The sequence below is a fragment of the Aspergillus multicolor genome (genome assembly GCF_047715735.1).
Source record: "Aspergillus multicolor strain CBS 133.54 unplaced genomic scaffold BDW74scaffold_6, whole genome shotgun sequence".
Taxonomy (NCBI): domain Eukaryota; kingdom Fungi; phylum Ascomycota; class Eurotiomycetes; order Eurotiales; family Aspergillaceae; genus Aspergillus; species Aspergillus multicolor.
This window is the reverse complement of record NW_027395957.1, coordinates 189,934-202,375: the sequence shown is the minus strand read 5'-3', so window position 1 is coordinate 202,375 and position 12,442 is coordinate 189,934. Positions and strand designations below refer to the sequence as shown.

The following is a 12,442-nucleotide window of genomic DNA, read 5'->3' as shown; positions in this document are numbered from 1 at the left end:
CCTCTACCGCACGCACGTCCAGCGCCATATCCCCACCGTGTGGGTGCGATGTTTGGCGAACTTGGGTGACGAGATATGCCGTGACCGCGCAACTCATCTCATGGCTGAGCTGGATAAATGCTAGGCGAATAATTTGGCTGAGGCGAATCTCAGCGAGGGGTATCTATCTTGGTTTTCGGAGAGCGAGTTTATCCTCCTTAGAAAGGGCGGGCTCCGGAACAAAAATTGTACCACAATTTGACGCCTTGCACAAGACCCTCACGGGGCTGTCGGATGTTTGGAGGTATATTGGCGACTTGACGGCGCGGGACGTCTTGCTGGGGCTTCTGGGTTGGGATGGATTGAGACATATACCAGCCAACTGAGCGAAGCGCACATGCCGCGAAAGGGCTTGTGACCGCGCAGCGGCCTAATCACCATGCTGTGTTGATGCCGCTGGCGGAGAAAGTTGGTGACCTTAACAGATTGCATGCGAATACCCTACCCAGGTGCCGAAATGGACTGGCGCGGTGCCCTAGTACAAGGCGACCGGCAACACGACGTGTCTCGACATCGCGCTCAACGCACGGCATGACAGATGACAGTGAATACGCATACATATGCCATCAATGGAAACAGCCAAACCAAGAACGCTCCAAATGCCATTACTGCTTATCTGGAGACCGATACGTGCGAGGCATGCAACTCCGTTCAATATGCTCAAGCTCACGCGCGAACTGTGGCTTTTGGCCTCGGCCGATTTGACATACTTTGACTTTTACGAGAACGCGCTGTTGAACCATTCTACTCGAGCAGTTGAGTCCGGATAATCCGCAGGGCCATGTCACCTACTTCACGTTGCTGGAACTTGGTGAGAGGCGCGGCGTCGGACCAGGTCGGGGCGGCGGCACCTGGAGTTCGCCCTGGTACTGCCAGGGAACAGCGCTTGAGCATAATACGAGGCTTGTGAGTTTGCTTCACTTTCGACGTAACCACTGACGAGACGTCGACGCTTTTCGTCAATCTGTTCATCCCATCAGTCCTGGACTGGACGGAGAAGCAGACGAAGATCACCTAGACCACGGCGTTTCCGCTTGGAGACAGCACGACTTTAATAATCGAGACAAGGCAGCCCAGCGAGTGGACGCTCTAAGCTAGCGTTCTGGAATGGACCTCCAACCCGGAAATCAGAGTCAATGGGGTCAATCTACCGCGTCACCGCGGCCTGCAACATACGCAGCGATTCGCGCACTTGGTCGGACGGAGACACAGTGCAAGTTTACTCCCCAATGCATCTGTATACAAGACCCGCCAACGAGAATTCCAGCATCAAGGTTATTGCGTACGGGCCGACGGTGCTTTGCGGCGGCCACGGAAATTCGACACTGAGCTCAACTCCAACGCCTGGCGCCGGACACGATGAGGAGGGTGGAATCCGAGGATACGGCAGTGGCCGAGATATAGATGAGCGGAGGAGGAATGGCTTATGGAATTCGGTGAATGGAGAGGCTACTGAGTTAGTGGAGATTGATCCTGCCTGTACGTTAGCAATTGAGGCAAAACAGCCTGGACTTGAATGAATGCCATTGTCCTTCAGAGATCATACCTGAGCGCGCCAAGTCAGTGAAGTAGAAGCGTAGTAGAAGTCCTGAGAAACACATCCCCACGCGAGCACACCGTATCGGACAGAAAGCCACAGCCACACCGATCAGAAGCTGAAACCTCGGAGCGCCTGGATATCGCGTACGAAGGGGCGCCGGTCCCGATACTATTGGACCCAGCAGGCGATACATCACAAAACCTATCACATCCGATTCTCCGAGTCACATCCCCAACGAAGATAATTTGATTTCATGCAGGCGACGTCCGATGGAGAAATGCTTAATAGGGGTCTTGGCCACAATAGTGTGGACTGCGAACGGAGATGGAGACGAAGGGAGGAACACCGTCGCGGCGTCAATAATCGGCTTTGTCCCCGCCTGGTATTCACTGGATACTGGCTGCCTTGGATCTTGAACGCTCTGATCCTGTGTCCAGGGATGTGGAAAATTCTTCGGACTTTCTTTTGACTCCGAAAGGAGATGCACTAGGATACGGGATGTGGAGTAGAATCCGTCGTCAAGTGGCCTAGTTCCTATGGTGATAGCAGTCCATGACTCGATGAGCGCGAGCGAATCTGACCGGAATATTGGATAAAACAGCCGATCGAGGTCCTGTAAGTGAGAAGCCGACCACGCCCGGCAGCAGGATGGATTAAGTTGCATAAGGAGGATCGACGTAGTGTTTTTGCTTTTCATGGCCCACTGGGCGGACGAGGCTATTACTGGAGAACTGTTACGGGAACGTAAGACACCACGGAGTAGCCTTCTGGAAACAAGGATCCTGCATCTTCAAGGCGAGGTTGGCACTATCACCCGAGATCATGAAAGCGTACGATGAAGACCAATTCGAATATGGACTTCAACGACTGCTAGGCTTCAATGGCCTAAGTTAGTGAAGGCTCACCGGTGCGCTGAGTATAACAGGCATGTAAGTTCTGATCCACTTCGGCCGTTGTAAGAGGCATTCTCCGGTACACTCTGGGCCATAACATGACGCCACTGCGTATATTCCGAAATCGATAACAATACTATTGCCCTCGTCGCGATTGGATTGGAGTCTATTTACGGTCCGAGCCGGATCCGACTGTGGATATTCTTCGAAGCTCGCAACAACGATGGTCAAACTGAGTAGTCAAGGGAAGTTCGGCGACAGCCAAGTTGGAAAGGCATCTAGGCAGCCAGCGTGTCGCTGGTACTGGTCACATACTCACCGACTTCTTCCAAATTTGCAGTGCAAGTCATTCACGCAAGGTGTGGCCTGCTGGCATCCTTCTCGGGGTTATAAAGCAGATTTGTCCAACGGGGCGTTCTATTTTCGCACTTCCTGCCGAACGTTACACCCGGATGGGGCAAGAACGGTCGAGATCGTAGGAGAGTTCAATGCACAGCCGTCTGCGGCGGCTCTTATTGCCCTTGGGCGCACACCGATCCTAGACAGACTGCGGGACGACGTCGCCCTCGCTTGCTGCATATCGCGAAATGCAAGAGGCAGAGATGACTCGCTCACCTTCTGCCATGAGACCAGCCGCCAAATGCACGTCACTCGTCTGCTGTTGCCGTATGAGGCTATCACGAACTTGAATGCAAGATTCTGGTACGGTTGCACTGCGCCGCGGGAACCACGTATGAGACAACGTCCACTTTTGTATCGCTGGCAGCCCACGAAACAATTAAGCTGTAGCGTTGCTGTATGATCATGCCAGCCCTCGTGCAATGCCCTAAAAGGGTTCGCGGCGAGCGATTGGATATGCTTGCTGGTTGTCTGGACGTCATGCAACGTAGGCTCAGCGGTCGAGCGTGCAATAATTGGCTCCATCCGCGACGTCCACCATGCAAGGCAATCAGAGAATGTTGAGATCTGGACTGCCTACTTCAACCCTGTTTCCCTGTCGCTTCGTATACAGAGCACCTTGCATATGGCTCAGATAGTTAACGGGCAAGTGCGACGAATTTTTAGAGGAGCTTGCTATGACCGAAGTTGACGAGGCGATAATCCGACGACGCGTGATAGTTGGCCGATTGGGTTCATAACATGCATAGATTTACCTTGTTTACCATCCTTGCTGTATCGCGCAGAATTCACCGGTGGTGGTGTTTTTGCAAAACGATCCAGCGATGCCAACAGGCCAAGATGATCGAACAATAGTTGCCCTCATGGTTCCCTGACGTTCAACTGACTGGCCACGAACCACTGCAGCGTTTTACAACAACGGCGAGTCCGACTTGAGCTAAGACTGGCATAGACAAATCGGCATCGGTTGTGGTCATCTCCTGAGATGAGATCCCACGGCCCTGTCCCTGAGGCTGCAAATGCTGAGAGCCTGAGACCCATGATTCCCTGACGACGGACACAGAGTGAAGTATGTTACAAAGCCGATTGGGGCGTTCTGGATAGGACCCTTTCGGAAGATTTCTCCCTGACCGGAAGGATTCACGGGTGTACAACCAGATGGACGGTAATCTGCCAGTAGACGAATTTAGCTGCCAGGAACGGCGAATTCCGTGAATGATTTGACAGCCCGGATGGCGCTCAGGAGAGCGACTAGCGTGAACGGGCTGGTGAGCCGAGCGGCTGAGGGTGTGACGGATACGCAACGAGGGACGAACCGCAGAAAAAGAAAGGAGATCAACAGAAATTGTCCGCGGACTGGAGATGGCGTCGGTCCAGGTTGTGTCATGTCTTGGATCATGGAGGGGGAAGGAGAGACTGGGGGAGGGAGCTGAGGGAGCTAAGCCCAGTCCGGACACTGCACGGGATCCGCTAAGCCGCTTCTGGGAAACGCGCTTCGACTCGGCTCCAGCTCCAGCTCCAGCTCTTCGCCTGCCAAAGTCCCCTCAAGCTTCTTCAGCCTGGGGCTCCTTTCCCAAATTGCAGCTAATTATGACGATATACTACTTTCAACAATGGAGACCATGATGCCAGTGATGGAGCTCCTGCCCCTCCGGGGTGAGTTCACCTGACGTGACACTCCGATCCAGCTGTCTGGGTGACACAGCAGCTGGCGCTGATCGAGTTACTGGATTCTGGCTAACTCCAGGCGTCCGGATGGTCTCACAGGAGCCTCGATTAGAGCTCAATCCGTCACATCCTTCTGCGCCCTGGCTGCACCGCCATCACTGTCACCCGTATCTCGACCGTCAACTCTACCATCGTCCGCCATCCGCCCGCCTCTTTACCCCTTCAGGTTAAGACACGCTTAGCGCACTGCACTATTGACACTTTGAGGCCTCACTGCAGATCATCGTGTTGGCGTTAGGCCCCATCCAAGTTATTGCATGAACCGCGGCCGTTCTCTAGACCCTCTGAAGCGAGCCGACTCAACGCCTAGACTCGGCCATGAGGTCAATGCCATCCTGCCACCGTCTCCAACAGGTTATTGAGAAGTTGAGAACACTGCGCAGAGTGCTTGACAAAGACCACCATGGACCCCTTTGTTTTCATCACCGCGTGCGGCACGTCGCACAAGACTCAAGTTCGTCAGTCGCCTGCATTCGGGTCGTCTGTTTCCCTTCTTTTGCGTTGATAATAGGTTGGTTGGCTGGTAAGCGCTCGTGTTTCGACTCTTTGCACACTCACTATTGGCTTGGGCATTGCCTGATAATTATGCACCCTTTCCCTCTCTCTTCGCCTTCGATTGGCCTGGTTCGTTGGGGAAGAGGCCAATGGCAGAGCTCACATGCGGACTAGGAAATCCCCGAGGTCAGACATCGAACGCCAAAGCCTGGTCGCTGAATGGTCGAGATAAGAGGGCCACTCTGGGCCCAGCGACGGATTTACAATGCAAACATGATCTTTAACGCCCTGTCAGCGATCGCGGACAAAGCAAGCCGGGAGGAGCGACACTCTTTCTTTCACCAGGCGTCGCGCATCATTGCAAATTGCAATCTACAAGAGTCCTGGTCAACAGAGTAGGTATACGCACTCTCGTGGTGATTTCACCGGTCGACGGAATATTTCCCACTACTCATGGACGCTGGCGGGGACTCAAGGTGATCAAGCTCGAACGCTGTTCCACCTTGACGCAGTAGCTGCAGCCACACCAGCATAACGACATGTCACTTCCTCACTCTATTTCCTCAGTTACCTCGCTAGCCTCGTTTTCCGAGCGATCGTTTGCTGCGGGACAATGTCACAATAAACGCCGACTTAGGGTTCATCCCCGGCCACGACGCCACGCTTCGGAACCGGACTCCGCTTGGGGATCATCGAGGACTGACAGCGCCGTGACGAAGATCATTTACCAAGGCGATCTCACGGACTGGGAGCTCTGAGGTATCGGTGCGCCGACAAGGGTGCCCATGCGGGCTGCCTTTTACGCCGTCAAGCGAGGGCCAGCAACCGCAGCATTGCAGTCCAGATGTGAATTTTATGGTGGGGTTGGTCTGCACTGCGTGCGGTCTGCGGAGAAATGCGGCGTGCCACTGCCTCTGCGGATGCTCAAGTGCTCGGCCGGTTAAATTCGTGTCATTCGTCAAGTCCGAATTTTGACCGCAAGCGTTCGCTGGCCTCTCCAGTGAGAGACTATCGATGCGCGCTTGTACGCCAGAGGCGTTTCCTCTGCCACTCGAGAACTCAGGGAGACCAGGAAAGTTATCACTCGCTACGGTGGTGGTTCCCCAACACAAGGACTACCTACTGTACTGCAATCTACCGGCACGCTGATATCACGGGTAGGCGACATCACTCGTGACGAGCAGGTGCGTTGACTCCGCTTCCCTCCCTTCCCTTCTTTCCTCGAGTCGATGTGGTTTCTTTTTCTGAGGTAAGAGGTTGCCTTGAAGCTTGCGTGAGAGCTTGAGCTAGCGCTCCTGGCCGATTATCTCCGCGCCAGAACAGCAAAGCAAGATTCACGAGGGGGGGAAGCTCAGACAACGGCAGCCATTGGACCATCCGGGACTCAATATTTAGGCACAAGCCGACCTCATGGATTGGCGGCGACTATTTGAGCTCCCACGTTCCGTTCCCACCCATGGGCTCAGATGGGAAATTCTCCTAGAGTGCTCGGTGTGAGGATGAGCAATCGCTAGTTTGGCTTGGGGAGCATTGCGTAGGTAAATCCCCGACGCGTAGGGGAAGCCGAGTCGCGTGGACATGGGCGAAGAGGGCCAGGGCGGATGGATCTGCCTCTGCATCTGAATATTTAGATTAATAATTAATTAAGGGAGGGAAGGACTATAGATGCAGACAAGCTCAATAGGGAAGGACGTTTATGCCGAGAGCAGCGGACTATTGGCGCTACGGTGTCGATCGTGGGCTGCGTGTCGAATAGGACGATCCGCCCCTCTGTCCGTTTTTGCGTTCGTGGGAGTGACAGCTGGAGATCTCCTTACTGTAAAATATTTATCATAATCTACATTAATATCGCGAAATGAGCAATCCACCTTTATTACGTACCGTAGCAAAGGTTGAGTGTTGATGACATTAGGTAAGGCCGAGGCCTACCCGATTGAGCGATCTGGATTCTGGAGGATGAGCTATTCATCCTTTACCCACTCCCACCTGGCCCTCTCCATCAGGATCGACGCAATGGAGATCTCCTCTATCGGCTGCTAGTACAGGCGCCCGCACTGGCCATCCCCTCCTCCATTGTCATTGTCCGCTCTCTGCAATAGGAACTATAACCTTGCGAGCGAACCTGCGTCTGCCTTGAAGAACCTCACTTCCTCCCACCTTGCTAGCAAGTACGACCGCAGGAGAATATCTATCGCATCTGGCATCGGATTCTTTGGCTCTTTTTACCCCCAAGAACCCGACGCTAGAAGAAATTCTGCTATTCCTTTTTCTCCCTGGACGCTGCCTATTTCTCCGGTCCCCTGGGTGTTACGGCCCTCTCCCTGTCGCTGGCCTGAACGGGCTTTTTACTGGCGCCTCACTCTGTATACCAGGCTCAGATTGCTCACCGTCTCCGGAGAAATAAGCCAGGAGCTCCAAGAAGGGAACGAAAGGGAAAAGAAAAATACGGGTTCGCCGGTAAGATACCTCCCACGCGGTATTGCTTTTTGTCGCCCTTTCTCCAGTGATCGCCCACCATGCTGCAATAAATCGAGCCCACCTGGGAACCATCGAAGCCATGGAACCCTGCCGTCACGATCTGATTGTCCTCTTCTATTTTGTGACTCCTCCGACTGGGATTTGCTGCTGACTGATTATAAGCCTCGCCGTCCCGACTCTGCGCTGCACTGGTTGCTCAACTATGCCTGTCAACCAAGGGTCCTTGAGTGCTGGATATGCTGCTGCCCTTCTCTAGACCACCCTCTTGTAAAGCTACCAGATGCAATCTCTCGTCCTCCCTCCCTCCTTCGTGCCAGCAGACTTTGTACACCTCCGATTCCCTGGCCCCGAGCGGCACTTGTTGAATCGCCCGCGGTCTGCCAATGCGAGACGGTACACGCCCAGGGATATACCTCTTCCCTCTATGTCCAGCACCGTCCCAGCAGACGACCCGCTGGATACTCTAGGAAATGTCAGGCGCCCTGGCCACCCAGAGCTGCCAAAGCCAGTGACGACCGCCGTCACTTCTGCCGGGGCGGCTGTGACTTCAGCAGTCCCGCGAGTTACCCCTTCAACACCTCCAGACCATGTCACTGCTCGAGAGCCGGCGCTGCCGCGATATGTGACCGGTCCGAGTGACGAAGCCTACCGGCAGCCACTCTCCTACGGTGATGCCTTCTCTTCACGAATTCCACCGACATTCACAGGGCAACCAACGGCCGGACCATCGACAGTGACGTATCCCCCGACGTTTGGCGCTGGCGCAACCGGAGTGCTTCGCACATTGCCGCAGAAGACGACCCGACGGACGAAAGCGCACGTTGCATCGGCATGCGTCAACTGCAAGAAGAAGCACCTGGGTTGCGATCCCGCCCGGCCCTGCCGGAGATGCGTCTTGTCTGGAAAAGCAGTACGCAGCTCGAATCACTTTTTCCAAGCCAGTGCATAGCTAATTGAGTTCAGGACACCTGCGTCGATGTCACACACAAAAAGCGAGGGCGGCCGCCGTTGAAAGCAGACGAAGGCTCATTACGAACGTACGCAACGCAGATGGACCAGCGGTGCGCGCCCACCGACGCAGGGCAGGTCAGACGGCCAATGCACCGCGCGACATCCTCTCGCGAGCTTCGCCCCATGACCGATCTCCAGATACAACCGCAACCTGGGATGATGGGCGGACGTCTGCCACCCGGGCAACAGCAGCGATGGCCGGCAGTATATCCACACACCATCGACCCTTCCTTGACGACGCAGCGTGCGATTGGCCATAGACGATTCTCTTCCTCCGGTTCTACGCAGTCCTTGGCTTCTGTATCCCCAACGGGCTATGTTCCGATGCCCGCAGGCTACAATCCAGCGCTGGCAGCTGGCCGCATGCCGCCAGGCGTTGGCGTCGGAAGGCCAATCCCCTACCCGAGCCCGGGAATGTACCCTACCCCGTCGCCTCCACAATATCAGCACTACGGCATCCCGATCTCTCCGTATCCAGATAACTCCCGAGTCGTGAATCGAATGCCGATGAGTGAGGTCGCCGTTCCAGCGCCGAGAGACCCTCGCGAGGGATACGCCGAGTCGCCCGTCAGACTCCCTCCGATCTACCCTTCTCCCGTCCCTAATCCGCAGCCACCACCCCAGGCGCATCGAGTCGGCGAGCAATATATGGGAACGTGGACGCCGCCGCCGCAGCAGACCCAGGACCTTCGCCAGCAGGGCTTCATGGAGCCGATATCGCCTAGCAACTTGATGCGCCCGACCCAAGCCACCGCTGACGTCGGACAACCGCAGCTCCAGAGCCAATACGTTGATGGATCTTCCCTTGATGGACAGGCACAGTTACCGGCTACTCGCTCGTACGATGACCAACGGGAGCAGGGGCACGAGACGGACGAGAGCGACTCTTCGAGACCCGCGAAGCGACGCAAGATGGCGCTGGAAACCATGGTCAACGACTAAGCCTCCCCATTCTCAGACTGGAGCTGGAGCTCCGCAAGTCGGGAATTTTCCACCGGATTCTACCGGAAAATGTTTGTAGCCGGGCCTACAACGACTCACGATTGTGATGCATATTTCCTTTGTTCTTTGGCTGGTTATTTTACGGTTGGTCTCTGGCAGGTCAACAGGAGATGGATACTATGGTATATCAGGTTGCACCTTGTTCGATTGACTGTACACTACTTTCTCTTCTTATTTCCTTTCCTCGCATATCTTTCGCTATCATATCTCCTATGTTTCGGTTTATCTCGCATTGGCGTTGTCTCTGGCTTTGGGTGACTCACTCTTCATTGCATGGCGTGCTGCATCATGTCCGGGTTTTTTCTCTCGCAAGATTTTGAGGTTTGTTCCAGTGTTGGCTATAGACAGCGTTGCTTTCTCTGCTTTTCTTCTGCTGGGAATGTACCATCATCTCATTTGCATTCTGTTTCGTCGCTTCGTCCCTACCTAGATCGATTTCGATTTCTGCTATGCTGCGCTCCACTTTCGTGTTTCACTATGAGCCTTAATCATCTAGATACGATCCGTACCATACTCACCGAATGCATTCTCTGACTCTGTCACCGCGCTGGTACTTCCAAGCTTCACTGACAAGCTCACCTTCGCAGGAACTCAGCATTCCGGACAGGTGAACCGGCCCTACTTCCCTGCTGGAAGTCACCATACCCCGTCACCTCTCGCCGAATCCCCATACAATCTAGGACATGTTCGCAACTCCCGATCACCTTTCCAGTCTAGCATCACCGCAGCAGTCAATAATCGCTTCACAAACATCTTCCGTTCACTCTGACCCGGTGGTCCAAGCGCCTCCTCGCCGGGTAGAAGTATCTCGTCCTCGCCCGGGCTTGAGGGTTCTCTTCGTCTTCTGTTTTCTCCCCATCGGCGTTCTTCCTCTTCATATTATGAGTTTTGGGTTTCTTCTTTGGGTATGTCCTCATGCTTTGCTTGTGCGTATGATCCTCGTCATCATGCCATGTCTTGGTTTGTGCTGGATGCTGGTGCAGTACGTGTAGGTTAGTATCATACCTAGGTAGGTAGGTAGATAGTCTTTCGTAGTTCTTCGTAGGCCCATTCGTACCTAATTAGATGTACTCTGCCGTAAGGTACCTCGGAACTAGACCTAACTCTCGATAGTTCGATCACATGGGTATCCTGCCTTGAGGAGGTTAAACTGCGACTGGACTGCGGCTACTGCTTAGTGACATGAGGCCTACCTTCGACAAATGCTCCGCCATCAAGGACCAGGCGGGAGTGGTATGCTGGTTGTTCATCTTGCCCGCGCTAGCTCCTGGACGGGTGTCAGATTCAGTCATGGCGTTGTTTCTCTTCATGTATAACAAGACATCCTATTTGTCGGACGCATGGGGCTGACCTTTGCGTCCCCTGCTGCTCCGGCGTGGTTTCTCCGCCGCGTATTGGGCCAATTCTAGGTGAGGACCTGACCGGGCATGGTCCCAAAGCGTACATAGCCCTGGTGGTCTATCTAACATCGCGTGTAGGTCTCAGATAGATTTTTTGCTGCATTTATGGCCGGAGCGTCTATGAGAATCTGCGTCTCGTCCGGATGGCCGGTGTTGCGCGACATTGATTTCAACGGGAATATAATGTTGCCTGGTCCTAGTTCACCAACAGCAAGGAGTCAGGTTGTCCGTCCTGGCTCGCCGGCATACATGCAGGGCTCGCCAAATTATCTCTCTACCTCCAAGATGCCGCTTACGGTACGTGATGCCTCTCGCATCTCATCGGCCATATGTTCAGCGAAGATATACGTGTGCAAAGAAGAGGGCAGAGGTATTGATTTGGCTGGTGCTCCCTTTGCATCCTGGCACCGAGGTCCTCAACAGTGCCAGGGTTGCGGCGTTCAGGGGTCTCCTAATGACCAGGCCGGTTGGGCCCTTCCTGGACTTGTCCAGGTGGGAGAGAGTTTGATGTGTGGCTCTGCGCTCTTCGGAGTTGATGGCTTATCGACTAGCCGGGTATGTTTGTATCTCCCTCGTGCTTAGTCCACTGCTGACCATACTAGCAAGCAGTGCGAGTGATGAAAAGGCGTGCTGTTTGTTCTGGCGTCGCTCACCGAAATAATGCTGGCGAAGGACTGAGGAGGCGCCAGCGCCCCGCACAGCGCAGAAGGGGGTGCAGGTGGGCTTGCCGAGTATGCGCAGCAGTAGCATCGTAAGCCTCAAGCAGCAACAGCAGAAGGCCGTGACACTTCAGCCTTAGGCGTACTACAGCCAGCCAAGCTTTAGAAGCTCCGCCTGCCTTGGAGGGAAGCGAAGGACACGAGAGGAGACGGTGGTCGCAGTTCTTTGAAGCTGAACTCAAGAAGCCGTGTGACGGCTGGAAGGCCGAGCAAGACGACGGCGTCGTGGTTCCCCAGTGCCGCGTCGAATTCCTGCCTGTCTAGGTTATGCTCTTTCTCCCCCGCGTATTCTTCGACGGAGAGTTTAATGCTGAGCCGGTTGACTAGATGTGTCCTTCCCATGGTTTACCCCGTGTAACCCTGGAAGTTGTGGGCTCTCGCGGCTGCGTCCTGCGCCCTGTTCTCCGTCGTGAGTTTACTAAATGAATGGTAATATCAAACTGCCTGATGGTATACGCTACCTATAACTACTCCAGGCTGTGCGCGTGCGCCGAATGTGATAGATTTCGTAGGGTACAGCGTGAGTATTTCCGAGCACCACTTGGTTGAAAGATTGTGCTGACTTGATATGCAGGGGATGGAGAGACACAGGATTACGGCTCTTCTGCCCTGTCCCGGATCTCAGATGAACCCCAAACATGCGGCATGCTGGGCGCTTGGTGGGCTAGGTAGAAAGCTTCTGGGACCGAGGTAATGCCATCGCCACACACGTATGTTGGTTGGTGGTGCAGTTAGTTA

At 54.4% G+C, this 12,442-nt stretch overlaps 2 protein-coding genes across 2 annotated transcripts; one reads left to right on the top strand and one right to left on the bottom strand.

Moving 5' to 3' along the window:
* Window positions 1–1,585: 1,585 nt before the first annotated feature.
* BDW74DRAFT_121462 (uncharacterized protein) lies at window positions 1,586–2,486 on the bottom strand. Its single transcript, XM_073722029.1, has one exon. The coding sequence runs from the start codon at window positions 2,274–2,276 to the stop codon at window positions 1,803–1,805; it is 474 nt and encodes a 157-aa protein (XP_073585873.1). The 5' UTR covers window positions 2,277–2,486; the 3' UTR covers window positions 1,586–1,802.
* Window positions 2,487–7,528: 5,042 nt separating this feature from the next.
* Window positions 7,529–10,180, top strand: sclB (putative C6 transcription factor). The gene is given in 3 exon segments (XM_073723747.1): window positions 7,529–7,560; window positions 7,572–8,482; window positions 8,536–10,180. 2 exon segments carry the CDS (start codon window positions 7,853–7,855, stop codon window positions 9,523–9,525), a joined length of 1,620 nt encoding a protein of 539 aa, XP_073585872.1. The 5' UTR covers window positions 7,529–7,560; window positions 7,572–7,852; the 3' UTR covers window positions 9,526–10,180.
* The last annotated feature ends 2,262 nt before the right edge of the window (window positions 10,181–12,442 follow it).